We start from the raw sequence: 21,667 nt of genomic DNA on the forward strand, positions 1-21,667 counted from the left end.
CCAAGAGCAAGGTGTGTAATAGTTGGCGGGGTCACAAAGGACCCCACGGTAACTTCTAAGCAACTGAAGGCCTCTCTCACATTGGCTAATGTTAATGTTCATGAGTCCACCATCAGGAGAGCACTGAACAACAATGGTGTGCATGGCAGGGTTGCAAGAAGAAAGCCACTGCTCTCCAAAAAGAACATTGCTGCTTGTCTGCAGTTTGCTAAAGCTCACATGGACAAGCCAGAAGGCTATTGGAAAAATGTTTTGTGGATGGATGAGACCAAAATAGAACTGTTTGATTTAAATCAGAAGCGTTATGTTTGGAGAAAGGAAAACACTGCATTCCAGCAGAAGAACCTTATCCCATCTATGAAACATGGTGGTGGTAATATCATGGTTTGGGCCTGTTTTGCTGCATCTGGGCCAGGACGGCTTGCCATCATTGATGGAACAATGAATTCTGAATTATACCAGCGAATTCTAAAGGAAAATGTCAGGACATCTGTCCATGAACTGAATCTCAAGAGATGGTGGGTCATGCAGCAAGACAACGACCCTAAGCACACAAGTCATTCTACCAAATAATGGTTAAAAAAAATAAAGTTAATGTTTTGGAATGGCCAAGTCAAAGTCCTGACCTTAATCCAATGGAAATGTTGTGGAAGGACCTGAAGCGAGCAGTTCATGTGAGGAAACCCACCAACATCCCAGAGTTGAAACTGTTCTGTACGGAGGAATGGGCTCAAATTCCTCCAAGCCGGTGTGCAGGACTGATCAACAGTTACCGGAAACATTTAGTTGCAGTTATTGCTGCACAAGGGGGTCACACCAGATACTGAAAGCAAAGGTTAACATACTTTTGCCACTCACAGATATGTAATATTGGATCATTTTCCTCAATAAATAAATGACCAAGCATAATATTTTTGTCTCATTTGTTTAATTGGGTTCTCTTTATCTATGTTTAGGACTTGTGTGAAAATCTGATGATGTTTTAGGTCATATTTATGCAGAAATATAGAAAATTCTGAAGGGTTCACAAACTTTCAAGCATCACTGTACATGGTAATTTATCTGAAAACTTCTAGGTACATACAGATACATATAACCTACTGTACACAATTACATTTCATGGCATTTAGCAGACGCTCTTATCCAGATTGACATACGAGTGCAAAAGTCAGGGATATGAAGTGCTGAACTTCTAGACAAGAAAGTTCTCGTGCCAACTGAACAAGTAACAGAATAATACCTAGTGTAATATTCTGTTGAAGTACCAATACTCAAACAGCCAAGGAAACAAACCAACCATATAAAGTACAACTAAACAGCAAACTCAAAACAGGCTAGAGAGTACACAGCCTGAGTTGGTCTAGACCGAAACAGTTACACAGTGGGCGGGGAAGAAGGGGAGAGGTGCAACCTGAAGAGGTGAGTCTTTAGTCTGAGCTTGTAGGTGGTCAGGGAGTCGACAATTCTGACCTCAATGGGAAGGTCATTCTACTAACAGGGACCCAGGACAGACAGCAGTCTTGTGTGGGCTGGGCAGGAATGGAGAGAAGGGGTCAGGTGACCAGTAGTAGCGGAGCATAGGGCTTTGGCTGGCGTGTAGGGTTGGATCAGACTCTGGAGGTATCCTGGCCCTAACCCCTTTGAGAGCCTAGTAAGCTAGAACCAGTGTCTTAAATTTGATACGAGCTGCGATAGGTAGCCAGTGCAGGTCGGCAAGCAGAGGGGTGACATGGGAAGAATGAGGGGGGTTGTAGACCAGGAGAGCTGCAGTGTTCTGGATGAGCTGCAGGGGTCTGATGGCAGAAGCTGGAAGGCCAGCAAGGAGAGAGTTGCAGTAGTCCAAGTGGGAGAGGATCAGCACTTGGACCAGGAGCTGAGTAGAGTAGGTGGTAAGAAAAGGGCGGATCCTTTAGATGTTGTAGAGGAGGAATGCAACAGTGCCGTAATTATGTCCACCTGAATAAATGTGTAAGAATGTGTAGACTAAAAATGTTCTGTTATTTTACAAATACAAATAATGTATAATTATTCATATGATGAAGTGTTCTGTTATTTATAGAAGGAGTCTCCAGTGTCTGATATTTTTAACAGTCAGAGGTCACTGTTTCATGAAAGACTTCAAGTATTTAGGACACTTTGCCCTTTCCAGTTTTATAAGTATGTGTGTCTGTCTGTCTGTCTGTCTGTCTGTCTGTCTGTCTGTCTATCTATCTATCTATCTATCTATCTAATGTGTGTGTGTGTGTGTGTGTGTGTGTGTGTGTGTGTGAATGATATGAGTGTTTTATTGGGAAATACGCCACTTGTATTTTTCATATAAGCTCCATCTGGGACATCGAGAATGGCAACCGTGATATAAATCTCTATATGTCACTTGTGAGGATATCAATTAATTGTTTTGATAATAAAAATAAAATCTACATGCTGGCTTGAAGATATTCTCTTCTCGTGTTGAAAAACTTGTATTTTTCATACGAAATACATTGCAGATCTGAGTGACATCCATCCATCCATTATCTGTAGCTGCTTATCCTGTTCTACAGGGTCGCTGGCAAGCTGGAGCCTATCCCAGCTGACTATGAGAGGCGGGGTACACCCTGGACAAGTCGCCAGGTTATCACAGGGCTGATACACAGAGACAAACAACCATTCACACTCACATTCACACCTACAGTCAATTTGGAGCCATCAGTTAGCCTAACCTGCATGTCTTTGGACTGTGGGGGAAACCGGAGCACCCGGAGGAAACCCACACAGAACATGCAAACTCTACACAGAAAGGCCCTCGCTGGCCACTGGGCTCGAACCCAGGACCTTCTTGCTGTGAGGCGATAGTGCTAACCACTACACTACTGTGCCGCCTCTGAGTGACATATTTCCTGATATTTCACTCCAATGACGTCACCCGCAGCGTTTTCCCCCCGCTGAATAGACATGCGTTGTCAAAATGACAAACCGGTTCAAAATTAAAATTCTTTTGATTAACATGAATATTTTTTGTGGATGTGTCCATATAATATAAAGAACATTACACAGTGGCACGAAGATATGAAGTTTATCTTTTCATGTTGAAAAATATATCACTCATTCGCTTCACTCATTCGTGAATATGTTCACCACTCGAAGATAAACTTCATATCATCTCACAGCCGTGTAATAATATATGTATATAGTCACTGTTTATCCCGGTTATGATCTGATAACTGGAATTAACTTTGTCTCTCGTACATTAAATGTAGCTCTGAACAGATACAAATGAGCCACAATTTGCGATATTAAAAAGGAGTAAAACTAATTCAGATGTACTGTTGTAGGTAAATCATCCATTTCACACTTGAGTAATTATTGTATTGTCACTTATTGCACAAATCTAATAGTTTTTTTTATTATTAAAGGTGATTATAGACTTGAGAATCACATGCAAATACGTACCATAATTACACATTAAATACTGCCTACGAAACCACACTGTAAATTAAAGTACTGTGTAATTATTACAGGTGAATAGCATTTATGCCTCAACATCACTAATGAATGTTTTTATACAGTTCGAACTTGCATCAACATCACACCTCAGTAACAACACAGTGAGTTATCATTATTCGGCCTTCAACCTTTACCTCATTATGGCTTGAGATGGATGATAAATACAAAACTGAGCAAAATACATACTGTGAGCATGCGGCATCAGATTGTCCTGCCCCAGTGCTGTGCCATGTGCTGGATATGATGGAAGGCAACAGTAATGATACAGGATGTGTTTTGGTTCATTCTGATATTCTGGTCCCAATGAGATGATTAAGGAGCTTGTGCTCATGCAGCTGATCTAAACATTGCCCTGAAAAAATAATCGGGTGTGGCGTAAACACTGTGTGCACATGGGAAGGGCAGCAGTGGATAGGCAATGCATTAACTCCTGGCAGGCGAGATCTCTGGGAATTTAGAGGAGCACAGATTGTTATAATGGGATAGTTATGGGGTGGTGATGAATGTGCTGTACCTTTTAATTGTGAGTTTGTTTTGTTTCTGCCCTTGATACTGCCTGGATAAGGGCAACATTGGCTGTGATTATTATAATTATGTTTTCTGGCGGGAAGCGAAGGAATCATATTTGATTATTAGCCAGTTTGATAAGCCAACGAACTTGAAAGGATGAATTATTAAAAAAAAAAAGGAATGACTTGTGGAATATAACTCTCTCTCTCTCTCTCTCTTACAGCAGCAGAGGGGAAAGATCCACCTTCAGGTACGATATTTCCAGGCCTGCATAGTGTTCCATTATCCTAATTTAGCTCGTACTTTTTTTTTTGCCTTTCGTTTTGTCCTGTCATCTGTTTCTGTCATGCACGCCCTTTCTGCGTGATGTCTCTCACCTCTATAATTTGCCATCTTTTAAAACATTTCTTATTTTACATCAAAATGTCTGTATAATTCTCATGCTAAGTCGAATCCTGTTCTCTTTTGTGCTGTTCTGTATTGTAAAGGAACCAGTGTTAATTGTTTTTTGTGGCAACATTTGTCTTGGTTGAGACTTTTGAGCATTTTGAGGTACACACACACACACACACACACACACACACACACACTATTGTACATCTACCTTTGTGGAGACACTCATTGACGTGATGGATTCCTTAGCTCCTTACCCTAACCTGAACCATCACAACGAAAAGCCTAACCCCAACCCTAATCCTAATCCTAACCCTAATCTGAACCTAATTCTAACCTGAACCCTAAAACTAAAGCTTAACCCGCAAACAGCCCTTTGAAGAAATGAGGACCAACCAAAATGTCCGCACTTCTCAAAAATACCCTAACTCTGTTGGTAAAAAAACTTGTTCCGGTCCTCAATATATAGCAAGTACAACCACACACACACACACACACACACACACACACACACACACACACACACCCTCCTCTGTTGCTCCTTGCTTGCTCCCTCATTGATCCTCTTATTGTGCGTGGTCATCACTACTTATCTTTCAAATCACTGCAGTTCTTCTCTTTTCTTCATGCAACAGCATTTTATTCCCTTCCAGACTTTTACGAAAGCGCATCATTGCCTCTCTCTCGCTCTCTCTCCTCATCCCACTGAGTTAAAACACTGCCTCCTTCACAGACACCAGCACCCATTTGACCATGAATCAGTTTGTTGTCTCTTTTTTTTGTTGCTTGTTCTCCTTCATTGGTAGCAGATGTGATACCCCCCCCCCCCTTTTTTTACATTGCACTCTGAGGAAAAGCTTAAAATATAAAACATTTTGTATGCTTCAAAGGAATGCCTTGCATAAAGTATTTACCCCCAATGAACGCTTCCATATTTTGTAGTGTTACAACCTAGAACTAAAATGGGCTTAAGGGCCCGGTCCCACAACACCGATAACTATAATTATACCTATAACTACAACTATAACTATCCCTCTGCCTGAATTTAGTTCCAGTCTGGAGCAGTCACACCACAACTATAATCCCGACGACAATATCAGTTGGTGTTGCCACTCAGGTAAATAAACGCATTCAATTTAGGAAGAGTCATGGAAGATTTTTCAAGTAGTGGCACATTATTCCGGGCCATACTATAGAGCTTGAACTTCAAAACAACCCATTATATGTGGTTGATATAATACGAATAGGTCACGGATTATGGAAATATAATAAAAAAAGGATACAAAATACGGCGTGGTTATGGATCTTAATAAGGATGCATCACGGATGATGATAATTTACGGATTCGTCACAGACGTTTCAATATATTACAGATTGGTTACCGATTTCATATGGATGATGTATCATGGAATAAAATTAAGAAGTCTAAAACAATTAAATGTTTGGACTGTCGAAGTTCAGAGTTAAAATATCTTACCTGCATTTATATGTTTACTTTATTAATTTACTATTGATATTTCATGGAGGGCGGCACGGTGGTGTAGTGGTTAGCGCTGTCGCCTCACAGCAAGAAGGTCCTGGGTTCGAGCCCCGGGGCCGGCGAGGGCCTTTCTGTGTGGAGTTTGCATGTCCTCCCCGTGTCCGCGTGGGTTTCCTCCGGGTGCTCCGGTTTCCCCCACAGTCCAAAAACATGCAGGTTAGGTTAACTGGTGACTCTAAATTGACCGTAGGTGTGAATGGTTGTCTGTGTCTATGTGTCAGCCCTGTGATGACCTGGCGACTTGTCCAGGGTGTACCCCGCCTTTCGCCCATAGTCAGCTGGGATAGGCTCCAGCTTGCCTGCGACCCTGTAGAAGGATAAAGCGGCTAGAGATAATGAGATGAGATGAGATATTTCATGGAAAATCACATATCCGTGAATAAAATACCTGTGCTTTGTATTTATTTTTTATTTTCCTTGAATCCATATCCCGTGACTTCATGATGCAACAAGGATGTACAAAGATGCCTGGGGAAAACAGCATGTACTCAGACAGCGTCACATGTAAACAATTACCTGATCGGTCAGATGTTTTATCGGATCAGGTCCAGGCTTGGAAAAATCGCTCTAGAAGCAATCTCACCGATACGGATAAACCCAGGCCTGGGCTATAGGGATTGTTATCGGTCTGGTGTGAGCACCAAGCACATAAACTGCAGGGGACTGATTTATTTATAGTTGTAGTTATATTTATAGTTATGGGTATTGTTGTGATCGGGCCTTAATTGGGATTACACGTCATGAATCTACACAAACTAGTCCAGAATACTGGTTTCTTCTCTGATTAATGACCTTATTACCCAGTCACTGACATTTGGTACATGGCCTCTTCTTGGCAAGGTCATGGTTGTGTCATTATTCTTTCCATTTTTTTAATGAATGGATTTAAAGGAGAACTGAAGGGAATTTTTTTTTATTATCAAAATTCTATTTATCTCATTTTATTAAATATAGGAATGCATTTTTGATAGCTATTTTGGCGCTGCTATAGCAAGTTATGAGTGTTTGAAATATGCTCTGTAATATATCAGTCCATATGTCAAAGCAATGGCCGTAAATGAGATTTGTTGAGACCTGTGCGAGACATCGTAGGACGGAAGTAAAACATACAGCGGAAATCAAAGTGACCAACATCTGCCAACGCTGTCAAAAGATGTGCGCGCCCTCTTTCAAATGCTGACGTAATCAAGTCGGAAGTTTTGTTTGTTTTGATAGCAATCAGGAAAGTTTGAAAAAAGTAGGCAGTAATCGTCATTTAAACTCGTTTTTGTGCAATATTTCATTTGGAAAACAGTTTTCAAAATGGCGGCACTGACACCTGGCTGACACTTCACATTTCGAAGTCTCGCACAAATCTCGTGAAGATCGCGCAGATAAGTGACGCCTGCCAATAGGTCGATAAGTAGAATATTTAATTGCAATTAGTTGGCAATACAAGTCACGATATAAGGTTACTAAAACCGAAAATGTAATTGAATAACACGTTAATTAAGAAAAAATAACAAGTTTAAAAATGACTTCAGTTCTCCTTTAATGGTGCTCCACAGGCTGTTTAAAGTTTGGAATATTTTATATCCCTGATTGATTTATACACAGTAAATGGACAGTTTGTAAATATTTTTGCAAACTATACTGATTTTCAACTCACTTCAATGTAATGGGTTATTCTGTGTGTGTGTTTTCAGGACGTATCGTTAATTCCAGTTGAGTTCAAGGTTCTAACACTACACTGTAAAACCTGATAAGGTCACTGAGCTCAAAAATTTTATTGAAACCAATTACATAAAAATTTTTGAGGTAAGTAACTTAAATTTTTTAAGGTAAAATTTCTTAAAAATTACACTATAGTTACACTTAATTGTAATTTTTAAGAAATCTTACCTTAAAAAATTTAAGTTACTTACCTCAAAAATTTTTACGTAATCGGTTTTGAGGTAAGTAACTTAAATTTTTTAAGGTAAAATTTCTTAAAAATTACACTATAGTTACACTTAATTGTAATTTTTAAGAAATCTTACCTTAAAAAATTTAAGTTACTTACCTCAAAAATTTTTACGTAATCGGTTTTGAGGTAAGTAACTTAAATTTTTTAAGGTAAAATTTCTTAAAAATTACACTATAGTTACACTTAATTGTAATTTTTAAGAAATCTTACCTTAAAAAATTTAAGTTACTTACCTCAAAAATTTTTACGTAATCGGTTTCAATAAAATTTTTGAGCTCAGTGACCTTATCGGGTTTTACAGTGTACAAAATATGGAAAGGTTTAAGGTTTGGGGTGTTAGGGTATTTATGCAAGGTACTGTAGCTTACTGAGCAAACCCAGCATTCAGTAATATCAGTGCTATAACATGCAAAAACCTGCTATTGCTACAAAAAGCTGTTGTGAGAAGGGCCTATTTATGTGATCTTCACAAACTCTCACTACATTACTCATAACTGATTGAGTGGCTCCATCCAGTTCGAAGCTCACTTTCTCCAAGAAGCTGATGCATTTAGCATCCAGCACACTGCGGGGAAAGATCATCATCATGGATTATCATAAAAGCTCTCTAATGCCGTAGTTCCTATCAGCCAGTCCTAAAAACCAGCTCTCATTCATGCTGGTGTAATGGGAAATGTATTCACAGTTTAGCATGAACAGATTTCATAATGGCCTTGACTGAGATACAAATTACTGATTGGCAAATAGCTTGCTTTTCAAGCCTTGTAGTCGTCTCTGGCAGATAAGTGGATTTCTTTAATATTGAAATCAATCTAATATTCTGTAGTCTTCTTTCTCTGTCTTTATTGAAGCTCCAGTAGTGTACTCCCCCCCCCCCCCCCCCCCCCCCCCATTACTGAGTCTGGAGAGTAAATATACTCTAAAACATGCTGCTTCTAAGCTGTTGTGAATCATCCAGAAAACATTTTAAAAGTCTTTTTCAAAAGTCAGAGCTTTCCAGGTAACACTGAAAATTCAATATGGATACACTATATGGCCAAAAGTTTGTAGACATCTGACCTTCACACCCATATGTGGTTCTTCCCCAAACTGTTACCACAAAGTTCGAAGCACTTAATTGTATAGAATGTCTTTGTATGCCCAAACCTGTTCAGTATGACAATGCTGCAGGTCACAAAACAAGCTCCATGAAGACATGCCCTGTGTCCGAAATCACTCACTCGTTCACTACTCCCTACTCCCTATATAGGGAATTACTATATAGAGGACTATATAGTGAGTGAGCTCATTGGTAAAATGAAAAAAAAAAGTTTTCGGACACTAGTCCGTCGTGCTGGTATTTACATCATTACTGTTGCACAATTAAAACATGCTAGATCAGTCGGCTGGTGGGTTTTCAAAATAATAAATATATGCATGTACTTTTGTGATAAATACATATTATACTGAGCATACAGTGCCTTGCAAAAGTATTCATACCCCTTGAACTTTTTCACATTTTTCCACCTTACAACCACGAACTTAAAAGTTTTTTATTGAGATTTTACGTGATAGACCAACACAGAGTAGCACATACACGTAATTGTGAAGTGAAACGAAAATGATAAATGGTCTTCAAAATTTTAAACAAATAAAAATCTGAAAAAATGTGATGTGCATTAGTATTCAGCCCCCCTGCGTCAATACTTTGTAGAGCCACCTTTTGCTGCAATTACAGCTGCAAGTCTTTTGTGGTATGTCTCTACCAGATTTGCACATCTAGACACTGAAATTTTTGCCCATTCTTCTTTGCAAAATAGCTCAAGCTCAGCCAGATTGGATGGAGAGCATCTGTGAACAGCCATTTTCAAGTCTTGCCACAGATGCTCAATGGGATTTAGGTCTGGACTTTGACTGGGCCATTCTAACAAATGAATATTCTTTGATCAAACCATTCCATTGTAGCTCTGGCTGTATGTTTAGGGTCATTGTCTTGCTGGAAGGTGAATCTCCTTCCCAGTCTCAAGTCTTTTGCAGCCTCCAACAGGTTTTCTTCCAGGATTGCCCTGTATTTAGCTCCATCCATCTTCCCATCAACTCTGACCAGCTTCCCTGTCCCTGCTGAAGAAAAGCATCCCCATAGCATGATGCTGCCACCACCATGTTTCACAGTGGGGATGGTGTGTGCAGGGTGATGAGCAGTGTTAGTTTTCCGCCACACATAGCGCTTTGCATTTAGGCCAAAAAGTTCAACTTTGGTCTCATTTGACCAAAGCACTTTCTTCCACATGTTTGCTGTGTCCCCTACATGGCTTCTTATGCCTGTCTTTCAACAATGGCTTTCTTCTTGCCACTCTTCCAGAAAGGCCTGATTTGTGGAGTGTATGACTTATAGTTGTCCTGTGCGCAGATTCTCCCACCTGAGCTGTGGATTTCTGCAGCTCCTCCAGAGTGATCATGGGCCTCTTGGCTGCTTCTCTGACCAGTGCTCTCCTTGCTCGCTCTGTCAGTTTAGGTGGACGGCCATGTCTTGGTAGGTTTGCAGTTGTGCCATACTTTTTCCATTTTTGAATGATGGATTGAACAGTGCTTCTTGAGATATTCAGAGCTTGGGATATTTTTTTATAACCTAACCCTGCTTTAAACTTCTCCAGAACTTTATCCCTGACCTGTCTGGTGAGTTCTTTGGTCTTCATGATGCTGTTTGTTCTTCAGTGTTCTCTAACAAACCACTGAGGCCTTCACAGAACAAGTGTACGTATTTATGCTGAGAGTAAATTACACACAGTAGGACTCTTAACTAATTAGATGACTTCTGAAGGCAATTGATTGCACTGGATTGTATTTAGAGGTATCAGAGTACAGGGGGCTGAATACTAATGCACACCACATTTTTCAGATTTTTATTTGTTTAAAATTTTGAAGACCATTTATCATTTTTGTGTCACTTCACAATTATGTGCTACTCTGTGTTGGTCTATCACATAAAATCTCAATAAAAAAACTTTTAAGTTTGTGGTTGTAAGGTGGAAAATGTGAAAAAGTTCAAGGGGTATGAATACTTTTGCAAGGCACTGTATTTCCCACATTAATCAATCCAAAGTACCTTCATCTTTCAGTTTTTTTTAAATCAAGGCTGAATACTTTCTTCTTTGCCGCTGCCTTTTATTAAATCAAATCTGAGACTTTTAATTTGATTTCTTTCAGTGCGACTGCAATTCATGATGGGATATATTGCTTGGTTAGTGACCATCGGTTGTACACTGCTTTGTGTGAAGCATTGTGGGATACTTTGAGTGCACTATATAGGGTGTAAATAATCCTCACTAAGGTTTCGAACAGCACTACAAAATGGCTTCCCCACTATATAGTGCCCTATATAGGGAGGAGGGAGCGATTTCGGACAAAGTCACAGTTTGCCAAGGTTGGAATGGAAGAACTTGAGAGGTCTGCACAGAGCCTTGATCTCAACCTTACTGAATAATCAATCAATCAATCAATTGAAAGGAGGGTAGGTTTGCCTTCCAAACGTTGAACTTGAACAGTTCCCATACAAATTTTCTACTCTACTTCTTAAACCCTCATGGTTTGTTTGTCCCCCCCAACATTAAACTCGCAGCACTCATCACAAATTATGAAACTCCATACTGAGTGAAGTCTATGAATAGCACATGTTACAACCTCAAAAGGCTAAAACATGATGCTCTACAGAAAACAGTGGCTCCACAGAAGCCACATATGACAGTGTTGAGTATTATTCATTTTCTTTTCATTCCTTTGAAAATAAATGTTTGGGAAATGGCTCCAGTGGTGAACTATACAAGACAACACAAGGAAAACCAAACTAAACTAGGCTACAACAAAAAAACACAATCAACTAGACATTTAAACATAAGCAAATGGAGAAAATAAAGAATAAAACAAAGCTGGGCATTTAGCTCCTTCATGTGGGTTAGCCATCCAGTGTTCAAATACTATATGCAGTGAGTCTCTATCATCTGAGAACCTGTGGGCTAAAGCTCAACACCAGCAATAAAAAAAGTTCTTCATTATTAACAAGACAAGAAAGAAAGACAGAAAACACACAATGACCAAGTAATTCCTTGAAAAAATGGCCATCAAACATTTAGGAATCCATCCATCCATTATCTATACCACTTGTATGTCAGTCACAGGGGAAGCTTCAGGCAATCCCAGCTGACTTTGCGCAAGAGGTGGGATGCACCTTGCACAGGTTGCCAATCTGTTTCAGGGCTTTGGGAAATCTCATCTCATCTCATTATCTCTAGCCGCTTTATCCTGTTCTACAGGGTCGCAGGCAAGCTGGAGCCTATCCCAGCTGACTACGGGCGAAAGGCGGGGTACACCCTGGACAAGTCGCCAGGTCATCACAGGGCTGACACATAGACACAGACAACCATTCACACTCACATTCACACCTACGGTCAATTTAGAGTCACCAGTTAACCTAACCTGCATGTCTTTGGACTGTGGGGGAAACCAGAGCACCCGGAGGAAACCCACGCGGACACGGGGAGAACATGCAAACACCACACAGAAAGGCCCTCGCCGGCCACGAGGCTTGAACCCAGGACCTTCTTGCTGTGAGGCGACAGCGCTAACCACTACACCACCGTGCCGCCCCGCTTTGGGAAATCAAACTCTTAAAATCTCATCTCATCTCATTATCTCTAGCCGCTTTATCCTTCTACAGGGTCGCAGGCAAGCTGGAGCCTATCCCAGCTGACTACGGGCGAAAGGCGGGGTACACCCTGGACAAGTCGCCAGGTCATCACAGGGCTGACACAGACAACCATTCACACTCACATTCACACCTACGGTCAATTTAGAGTCACCAGTTAACCTTACCTGCATATCTTTGGACTGTGGGGGAAACCGGAGCACCCGGTTTCTTGTCCACTTGTCCACGGGGAGAACATGCAAACTCCACACAGAAAGGCCCTCGCCGGCCCCGGGGCTCGAACCCAGGACCTTCTTGCTGTGAGGCGACAGCGCTAACCACTACACCACCGTGCCGCCAACTCTTAAAATTATTTTAATAACTGACTACATATTGTTTTTAATTAACACCCTATTTTACTGGGTGGCACGGTGGTGTAGTGGTTAGCACTGTTGCCTCACAGCAAGAAGGTTTTGGGTTTGAGCCCAGCGGCCGGCAAGGGCCTTCCTGTGTGGAGTTTGCATGTTCTCCCGTGTCTCCGTGGGTTTCCTCCCACAGTCCAAAGATATGCAGGTTAGGTTGATTGGTGGCTCTAAATTGACCATGAGTGTGAATGGTTGGTTGTGTCTCTATGTGTGTGTCAGCCCTGCGATGAGCTGGCGACTTGTCCAGGGTGTACCCTGCCTCTCACCCATGGTTTGCTGGGATAGGCTCCAGCTTGTGACCCTGCATGGGATAAACGGTTACAGATAAAACAAACAAACATATTTTACTAACCTTTGCAATCAAATTAGTAAGTCTGAGCATTTGATGAGTATCCAAGTTAAGGCTCTTCATGATGCTTGTTTCTCCCTTTAATCCCTTAAATTATCAGCTTTATGAGTATTTCATCCCTTAAACTCTCAACCTTATAAGTTACTGTTATAAGAAAGGTGTGTATAGTTAGGAGAGGAAGGAATGTACATCTGGAGCTGTCCATGGGTTCTGGGACTTGAAGGGTTAATCATGAAGCCTGTGTGTCTGTCTGACTGAACAGCATTTGATTTGTCATAGATCAGTCATCTGCTTGAGTTTTGGATTTTTCCTGTAAGGTGTTTTTTTTTTTAATTAGAGTCTGACCCTTTAGGTCTGACTTTCCACCTGCTTTTGCCCAGAGACATGAAAATAAAACTTTACTCAGTCTCAAAGTATAAACTTGTGTATGGAATTTGAGGGTTTTCACACAACATGATTTCAAAATTGAGTCAAAATTATGAATGTCATCAAGGTTTGGATTTTAGGAATTAAAAAAAATAATAATTTTCAGAAATCAGAGTGCTGGGTAAACATCTTGCTGAGATTGAGTGTGAAAAACATGTATAGACATGGAACTGAATTTGATGGCAGCTCTTATTCTGCAAGATGTTGTGGCTTGCCATGGTTAATCTTAAACGTGAGCTTTTCTCATTCTATTAGGCATGCCGTAACCCGTGACTAATTAAACCACTTTCTTTAATCTGGCATGAGAGCTGCTGACAAACCTGTTACGTTCTTATTATGTACGAAATGTATAATTTAGACAATAATGTATACATTTTCGACACAGAAAGACATCTCATGGGCTTATCATTTAACAAGCTATCATCTGGATGTTATGGTTTTTCAAGTAGCTTTGGAAAACAAAACCCAAAGATGAATCAATGTTGTTGTACTTGTAGAATGGAAGAGATCACATTAGCATGCAGCAATGGTGTTTATAAAGAAAAGCACCTATTTTATAGGCTGTATACCGCTACATTTCCAGCAAAATTACAATATGACACACGTTTAAATATACCAGCATATGATTCTTACCAACTTGGAAAGTAGTCCAATTTCTATGTATCTTTAAGCAACAGACGAGCAACTATCCCTGAAGAATAGCCCTCTGAAGAATAACCCTTACTGTCTGGAAAAAATACTGGAGATGGGATTAGTTAAAGAAATCCCCATATATACATAATATATTAGAAGTAAAAAATTTACTGTTTTCTGAATATGGAGCTCACATAATCAGAAGAGAAAGCTTCCCCGTGTCATTCAAGTCAAAGTTGCTCTCATGTCAGAATCTGGTCTTCCCAGGCAGTCTCCTGTCCCAATACTAATCAATTCTTTAAGGCGTATGGGTGCGGTGCCGATCTCCGTTTTGATAGCCCTCGGCCTCTCGCCTATACAGCTACAGTGGGGGGCTAGTCCTCTGGTAACCGCGAGAGTTTGACTTCCCCACTCGCATCTGAATTGTGGCGTGCCTTGTCAGACGGTAGTAGGTACCATTTTTATGATGGTCTTTGGTATGACCCGACCATGAGTAGAACTCGTGATCTCCTAGTCGAGAGGTGAACACAGTTCCTTGTGTAATTATAGTAGTGTAAATATAATTGACTTGATGTTTATTACATGCTGTGGAGCTGTATGATGTATTATTCATCCACTGTACTGAACCAGTCAGCTCTTTGGAGTAAACCAAGCTGGTTCAAGCTTGAGTTTCCACATGCTCTTCCTACCCGGTTTCCTCCAGGTTCTTGGGTTTCCTCCCATCTTCGAAAAACTTGGGAGGAAGTGTAAAGTGTACCTGAGATAGATTCCAGATCCTGATCAGGGTAAAGCAGTTACTGAGGATGGATCCCCATTCATTCATTTATCCAAGAAAATCCATCCATCTATTATCTGTAGCTGCTTATCCTGTTCTACAGGGTCACAGGCAAGCTGGAGCCTATCCCAGCTGACTATGGGCGAAAGGCTGGGTACACCCTGGACAAGTCGCCAGATCATCGCAGGGCGCTCACATAGACACAAACAACCATTCACACTCACGGTCAATTTAGAGACACTATTTAGCCTAACCTGCATGTCTTTGGACTGTGGGGGAAACCAGAGCACCCGGAGGAAACCCACACAGACACGGGGAGAACATGCAAACTCCACACAGAAAGGCCCTTGTCGGCCACGGGGCTCGAACCCAGGACCCTCTTGCTGTGAGGTGACAGTGCTAACCACTACACCACCGTGCCACCCCTCCAAGAAAAACATACAAGTAAATTTTCCTGCATAAATGCTGATGTAACTTTTGGACTTCAGTCACCAACTCTGAATAAGGCCCGTAATGTCTACCAAGGTTAGAGACAATTGTAGACCGACTTTGTTTAGTCCTAAAAGCACAGGTTCTCAATCAAGTTCAGACCAGACGATCAAGATGTTCAGTGCAAAATATTCACTTTGCATTCCTGAAGCCATTTGTGTATTAGTTTGGATGGATGTTTGAGATTATTATCTTACTGAAAGATCCATCGAGAGACAATTCCGAATCTCCTGCTAGACACAAACAGGTTGTGGGATAAAATATCCTGGTACTTATTAGAACTCATAATGACATCGATCTTGGCAAGAATCATTATCACTGCATGATCTGGACACAACATGCAATATGTGACAGTTGTGTCTCAGAAAAATCTGAGGCAACAAAAACGCCAACAAGGTTTTGGGATAAAATACATATCCTGATAATTACCAGAGTTCTTGCAATAGTGGCTGTTGAAACTTGACACAATTTGGGAAAATCTGAATTGTTGTACAGGATGGACTGTAGTGTTATAACTGTGGCAGTATTTGTGTGTTTTAACAATGTGACTTCTCAACTGCATTTGTCTCAAAAATGTATAAGGATCTATTAAAAAAAATCATATGAGATGATGGATAAAAAAAGTTACAGATGACTTGTAAGTTTGATTAAAATGTATGCAACATCAAAAGAAATTTACTCTTTTTAAATGATAGCTGTAGTTTTATTAAAAAAAAATATATATATATATATATTCCAAATCAAATGTTGTTTGAATCAAGTGCTCTTTGGTGCCAAGGGAAAAGTTCAATGGAAACAAAGGAGAGAATGTAAAACCCTTCAAACCAAGACGCTCCTTCGGATAAAATATCTTTATTATATTGACACGTTCTAGCTGATAACCTGGTGACTTGTCCAGGGTGTACCCCGCCTCTCGCCCATAGTCAGCTGGGATAGGCTCCAGCTTGCCTGTGACCCTGTAGAACAGGATAAGTCTCATCTCATTATCTGTAGCCGCTTTATCCTTCTACAGGGTCGCAGGCAAGCTGGAGCCTATCCCAGCTGACTACGGGCGAAAGGCGGGGTACACCCTGGACAAGTCGCCAGGTCATCACAGGGCTGACACATAGACACAGACAACCATTCACACTCACATTCACACCTACGCTCAATTTAGAGTCACCAGTTAACCTAACCTGCATGTCTTTGGACTGTGGGGGAAACCGGAGCACCCAGAGGAAACCCACATGGACACGGGGAGAACATGCAAACTCCGCACAGAAAGGCCCTCGCCGGCCATGGGGCTCGAACCCGGACCTTCTTGCTGTGAGGCGACAGCGCTAACCACTACACCACCGTGCCGCCCACAGGATAAGTGGTTACAGATAATGGATGGATGGATGTTCTAGCTGGAATGTTAAAAAACTGCCCACACATTGTGGCTCATGTCTTCTTCAGGACATAGTGCTAATAAACAACACTAACCCCACCTCCAAAACCATTCCACTGGCTAGCCATTCAAACCAATTGATATTACATACTTAACAGTTATTCCACCAAATCGAATTGTACATCAGCTGATAGCCGACGAGGTACATAGCACTGAGTTGGCTATAAGCCATGTACAACGAAACTGAGTGGAATAACTGTTTTATTCTATCCACATTCACTGGATTTTGAGAAACAGAACATTTTTATTTTTTGCAAATTCAATAAATAAAAACTTTATACAAAACGTCCGACAAAATCATTTCCGCTTAGAATGTAAACAACCTGGCGAAATGACAGGAGCAATTTGTGAAAAATGCTATAATTATTCTTGAAAAATAAAAAAGATACATTCTTACCATCAAATACTTTTATTCTATATTTGTTGTTTTCTTTTTTTGGGGGGGGGTTGTTTTCAAGTAGAGTTTTTATTTCATCCTTGGTTGGTTCAGCAACACGTGCCGCCATTTTGTTTTTCTCTACTCATAGTATATGAGCTGATATCCTAGTAGTAGAGTAGCCAATCAGATCGCGCGATTGCTCATATGCAGTGAATGTGGATAGAATAAGAGATATGTCTCAATTATATTCCCACTCCCAAACAACAGCAATATACTGCACATGCAAGAAGTGCAACATAGCCTCCAAATCATAAACACGCAAAATATCAAACCTTTCAGTATTAAAGAACACCTATTAAAAAAACATCGACAGAATAGATCACACAGCCAGGACAAAAAAAGAAGAAAAGGTCTATTATCTATTTCCTCATTAAGATCTGGATATTCCAAGGCTTTCAGTTTCCAGATTCAAAATGTTTCACGTTTAAGTAATGACTTCAGTCTACCACCCCCATGCATCGACTTTTTTTTTAATCATTTCATTGCCTGAATCTTTAAGGGCAAAGGGTTGCTGTGGTGTGTCTCTTTATAGTGCTTAGCCATGGGGTAGTCTTCATTATTAACACATTGCATATTTGTGTTCAGCAAAACACTCTTGACTTTCTTCTTCGTGCTACCCACATAGAAGCACCCGAGAGGACACAGTGGGCGATACAGAACAAACTCATAGTTACAACGAATAAAGCCATCTGTTTTATATTCTCTGTGTTCTGATGTGACGAAATGTCCTGCTCTGAATGATGGTTGCATGTACCACAATTAAAAGTTCCCAAAAGCTGGAACTCAGCCATCTTCTTGGTTTATAATTCGCTTGGTAACTTTCTACAAGTCTGTTTCTTATGGATGATGCCTTTCTGAAGACGATCATATGTGGATCAGCGAAGATTTCTTTGAATATTGGCTCACTGTGCATTATATTCCAGTTGGATTTACTATCTCATCTCATTATCTCTAGCCGCTTTATCCTGTCCTACAGGGTCGCAGGCAAGCTGGAGCCTATCCCAGCTGACTACGGGCGAAAGGCGGGGTACACCCTGGACAAGTCGCCAGGTCATCACAGGGCTGACACATAGACACAGACAACCATTCACACTCACATTCACACCTACGGTCAATTTGGAGTCACCAGTTAACCTAACCTGCATGTCTTTGGACTGTGGGGGAAACCGGAGCACCCGGAGGAAACCCACGCGGACAACATGCAAACTCCACACAGAAAGGCCCTCGCCGGCCATGGGGCTCGAACCTGGACCTTCTTGCTGTGAGGCGACAGCACTAACCACTACACCACCGTGCCGCCCTTGGATTTACTAATTTGTTTAATTTTAAGAGCACAGCGACTGTATTATATGATGAAGCATGGTCTCAAGCTATTTTTAGCGGCACAGGCCTTTTTCTTTAAGACGTCCCAACATGTTAGTGAACATGCCTGGACTATTGCACCCTCAGTTAAAGCTGATGGAAAACTCTGTTCACAAAATCTGGATTTCATTTCTTGAGGTGGCTTCGAAAAGTCAGAGATGCTATTTTTAGTCCCTTTGGATGAAAACCGTTAGCCTTCAGCAAAGCATTCCTGTGTGTGCTTTAGTGGTATATTGTAGTATGAAAAAGGCTTTTTCCCCCATCTATACAAATGGCTCAATCCAGGAAATTTGTAAGTGTTTTGAAGTAATCAAGCAATAATTTTATATATGGGCTGATGGTTTTGATATAGTTACAGAATTCGTATAGCTCACAGTCATTGCTGGATCAAATCATAAGCATGTCGTCAAAGTAACAGCTCCATAAGCTGATCTTTCCACAAACAGAAGGTTCTTTAATTTAAAATTTAATTTTCCCAAAAAGAGATTTGCATAATAAGGCACAAAGCAGGCACCCGTTGCTGTACCCTTGCACTACCTTTAGAAGGAGGAGTCCTGAAAAAGAAACGCATTATTGTGTAAAGTTCATGCTGTAAGGGAGAATAAGAAAGAAGAAGGGTGAAGAAGAAGAACAACAACAACTTTATCACACGTACACTTAAAAGAGAACTGGGCAAATTTTTAATCATCAAAATTCTATTTATCTCATTTTATTAAATATAGGAATGCATTTTTGATAGCTATTTTGTCGCTGCTGTAACAAGTTATGAGTGTTTGAAATATGCTCTGTAATATATCAGTCCATATGTCAAAGCAATGGCCGTAAACGAGATTCGTTGAGACCTGTGCAAGACATCGTAGGACGGAAGTACAACGTACAGCAGAAATCAAAGTGACCAACATCTGCCAACGTTGTCAAAAGATGTGCGCGCCCTCTTTCGAATGCTGACATAATCAAGTCGGAAGTTTTGTTTGTTTTGATAGCAATCCGGAAAGTTTGAAAAAAGTAGGCAGTAATCGTCATTTAAACTCGTTTTTGTGCAATATTTCGTTTGGAAAACAGTTTTCAAAATGGCGGCACTGACACCTGGCTGATACTTCACGTTTCGAAGTCTCGCACAAGTCTCGTGAAGATCGTGCGGATAAGCGACGCCTGCCGTGGACCATACGAACTAAATTCAACATGGCTAAAAACCGAATAGGCCGACATGTATAATATTTAATTGCAATTAGTTGCCAGTATGAGTCACGATATAAGGTTACTAAAACCGAAAATGTAATTGAATAACACGTTAATTAAGAAATAAAGTAAGTTTAAAAATGACTTCAGTTCTCCTTTAAGCACAGTGAAATTCCTCTCTGCATTTAACCCATCTGAAGCAGTGAACACACACGTGAGCAATGAGCACACACACATACTCAGAGCAGTGGGCAGCTATGCTAACCTAACCACATGTCTTGGAACTGTGGGGGAAGCCAGTGCACCTCCATGCAGACACTGGGAGAACATGCAAACTCCACACAGAAAGACCCCCGTCAGCCACTGGGCTCAAACTCAGAACCTTCTTGCTATGAGGCAACAGTGCGAACCACTATACCACCGCGCCACCCTAAATATCAGATCTTAGTAACAGATAGTGTTGGAGGGCTAGCAGGCCTTTGTAGTGATCTACATATGTTGGTAGATCACTCCAGAGGCCACATCTGGAGTCACTATATAACAGTCTGAAACAGACCTAATGTCCATAAGTTTGCACAGTTTATTTGTATCTTCAAGTAAAGATGGGAGCGCTTTCACAAGAGGTTTTATGGAAAAGTTCACAAATTGAGAACTGGGCTCAGTCAGAGACCCTTTAGTGCACTATCACATTTTATCAGTGTTTCTCAAATTGCCGATGTGACTCCAAAAGCAAAGTTCTGAGTAGCACAGATGAGTTGTTTTCTATATTGAATAAAGTCCTACGTAAATTCAAATAGTAGCCTATTATTTGAATATGTCTGACATTAAGCAAGCCAACAATTTTACGACACTGCCTACAGTTACGTCAGTTTAGCTTACCACTTTCATATCAACGTCACCTCTAAATGTGGAGGGAATTTGGAATGCAGACAAACTACTAGTAACCAAATTAGACTTTGCATCAAACTGTTAAAAAGATGATGGATCAGTGGCTGAAGACCGGGTCAGTCAAAAGAAAAGCACAAGAAACATCCGACACGAGCACGGACAAAGTGCAAAGACATGATGATTCTTTGTTTGAGAGAACAAAGCAGAGCAACCGGACCAATGTGGTCCCCAATATGAGATTAAAACTGTCTGGTTTTGGAGCCAGACATTGCTTCACTGATGTATCAGAATAAGCAGCACCATTCTTCCCATTAAGAGAAGGACAACAGTGAGTGAGTTAGCGATACTGTCTGTAAAACTGTCATTTCATTAGTGTGGAATTTGTAATATACTGTTGAAGTAGGCTCATTGTTTTTCGTTCGGGATATTTAGGGGGTTAGGTGGTCCGCAAATTTTTATTTTTATGGATAAAGTGGTCCTTGGTCTGAAAAAGTTTGAGAAACGCTGCTTTAGTGTAGGTGGCATGGTGGTCTAGTAGTTAGCACTGTCGCCTCACAGCAAGAAGATTCTGGGTTCGAGCCCAGTCGCCAAAAGGGGGCCTTTCTGTGCGGAGTGTGCATGTTCTCGCCGTGTCCGCGTGGGTTTCCTCCGGGTGCTCCGGTTTCCCCCACAGTCCAAAGACATGCAGGTTAGGCTAACTGGTGGCTCTAAATTGACCGTAGGTGTGAATGAGTGTGTG

General features: G+C 40.9%; 1 protein-coding gene across 2 annotated transcripts in view; it reads left to right on the plus strand.

The window, feature by feature from the left end:
• Positions 1–21,667, plus strand: part of edil3a (EGF-like repeats and discoidin I-like domains 3a) — a 499,492-nt gene that overhangs the window by 118,338 nt on the left and 359,487 nt on the right. The window contains exon 2 of one of the 2 annotated variants that reach the window (XM_060907106.1): positions 4,220–4,246. In XM_060907106.1, the coding sequence (XP_060763089.1) occupies positions 4,220–4,246 (27 nt within the window). The remainder of the gene's footprint in view (positions 1–4,219; positions 4,247–21,667) is intronic. The other variant, XM_060907108.1, reaches the window with a different exon arrangement.

This window comes from Neoarius graeffei, chromosome 24, assembly GCF_027579695.1.
Source record: "Neoarius graeffei isolate fNeoGra1 chromosome 24, fNeoGra1.pri, whole genome shotgun sequence".
In the NCBI taxonomy this organism is placed as follows: Eukaryota; Metazoa; Chordata; class Actinopteri; order Siluriformes; family Ariidae; genus Neoarius; species Neoarius graeffei.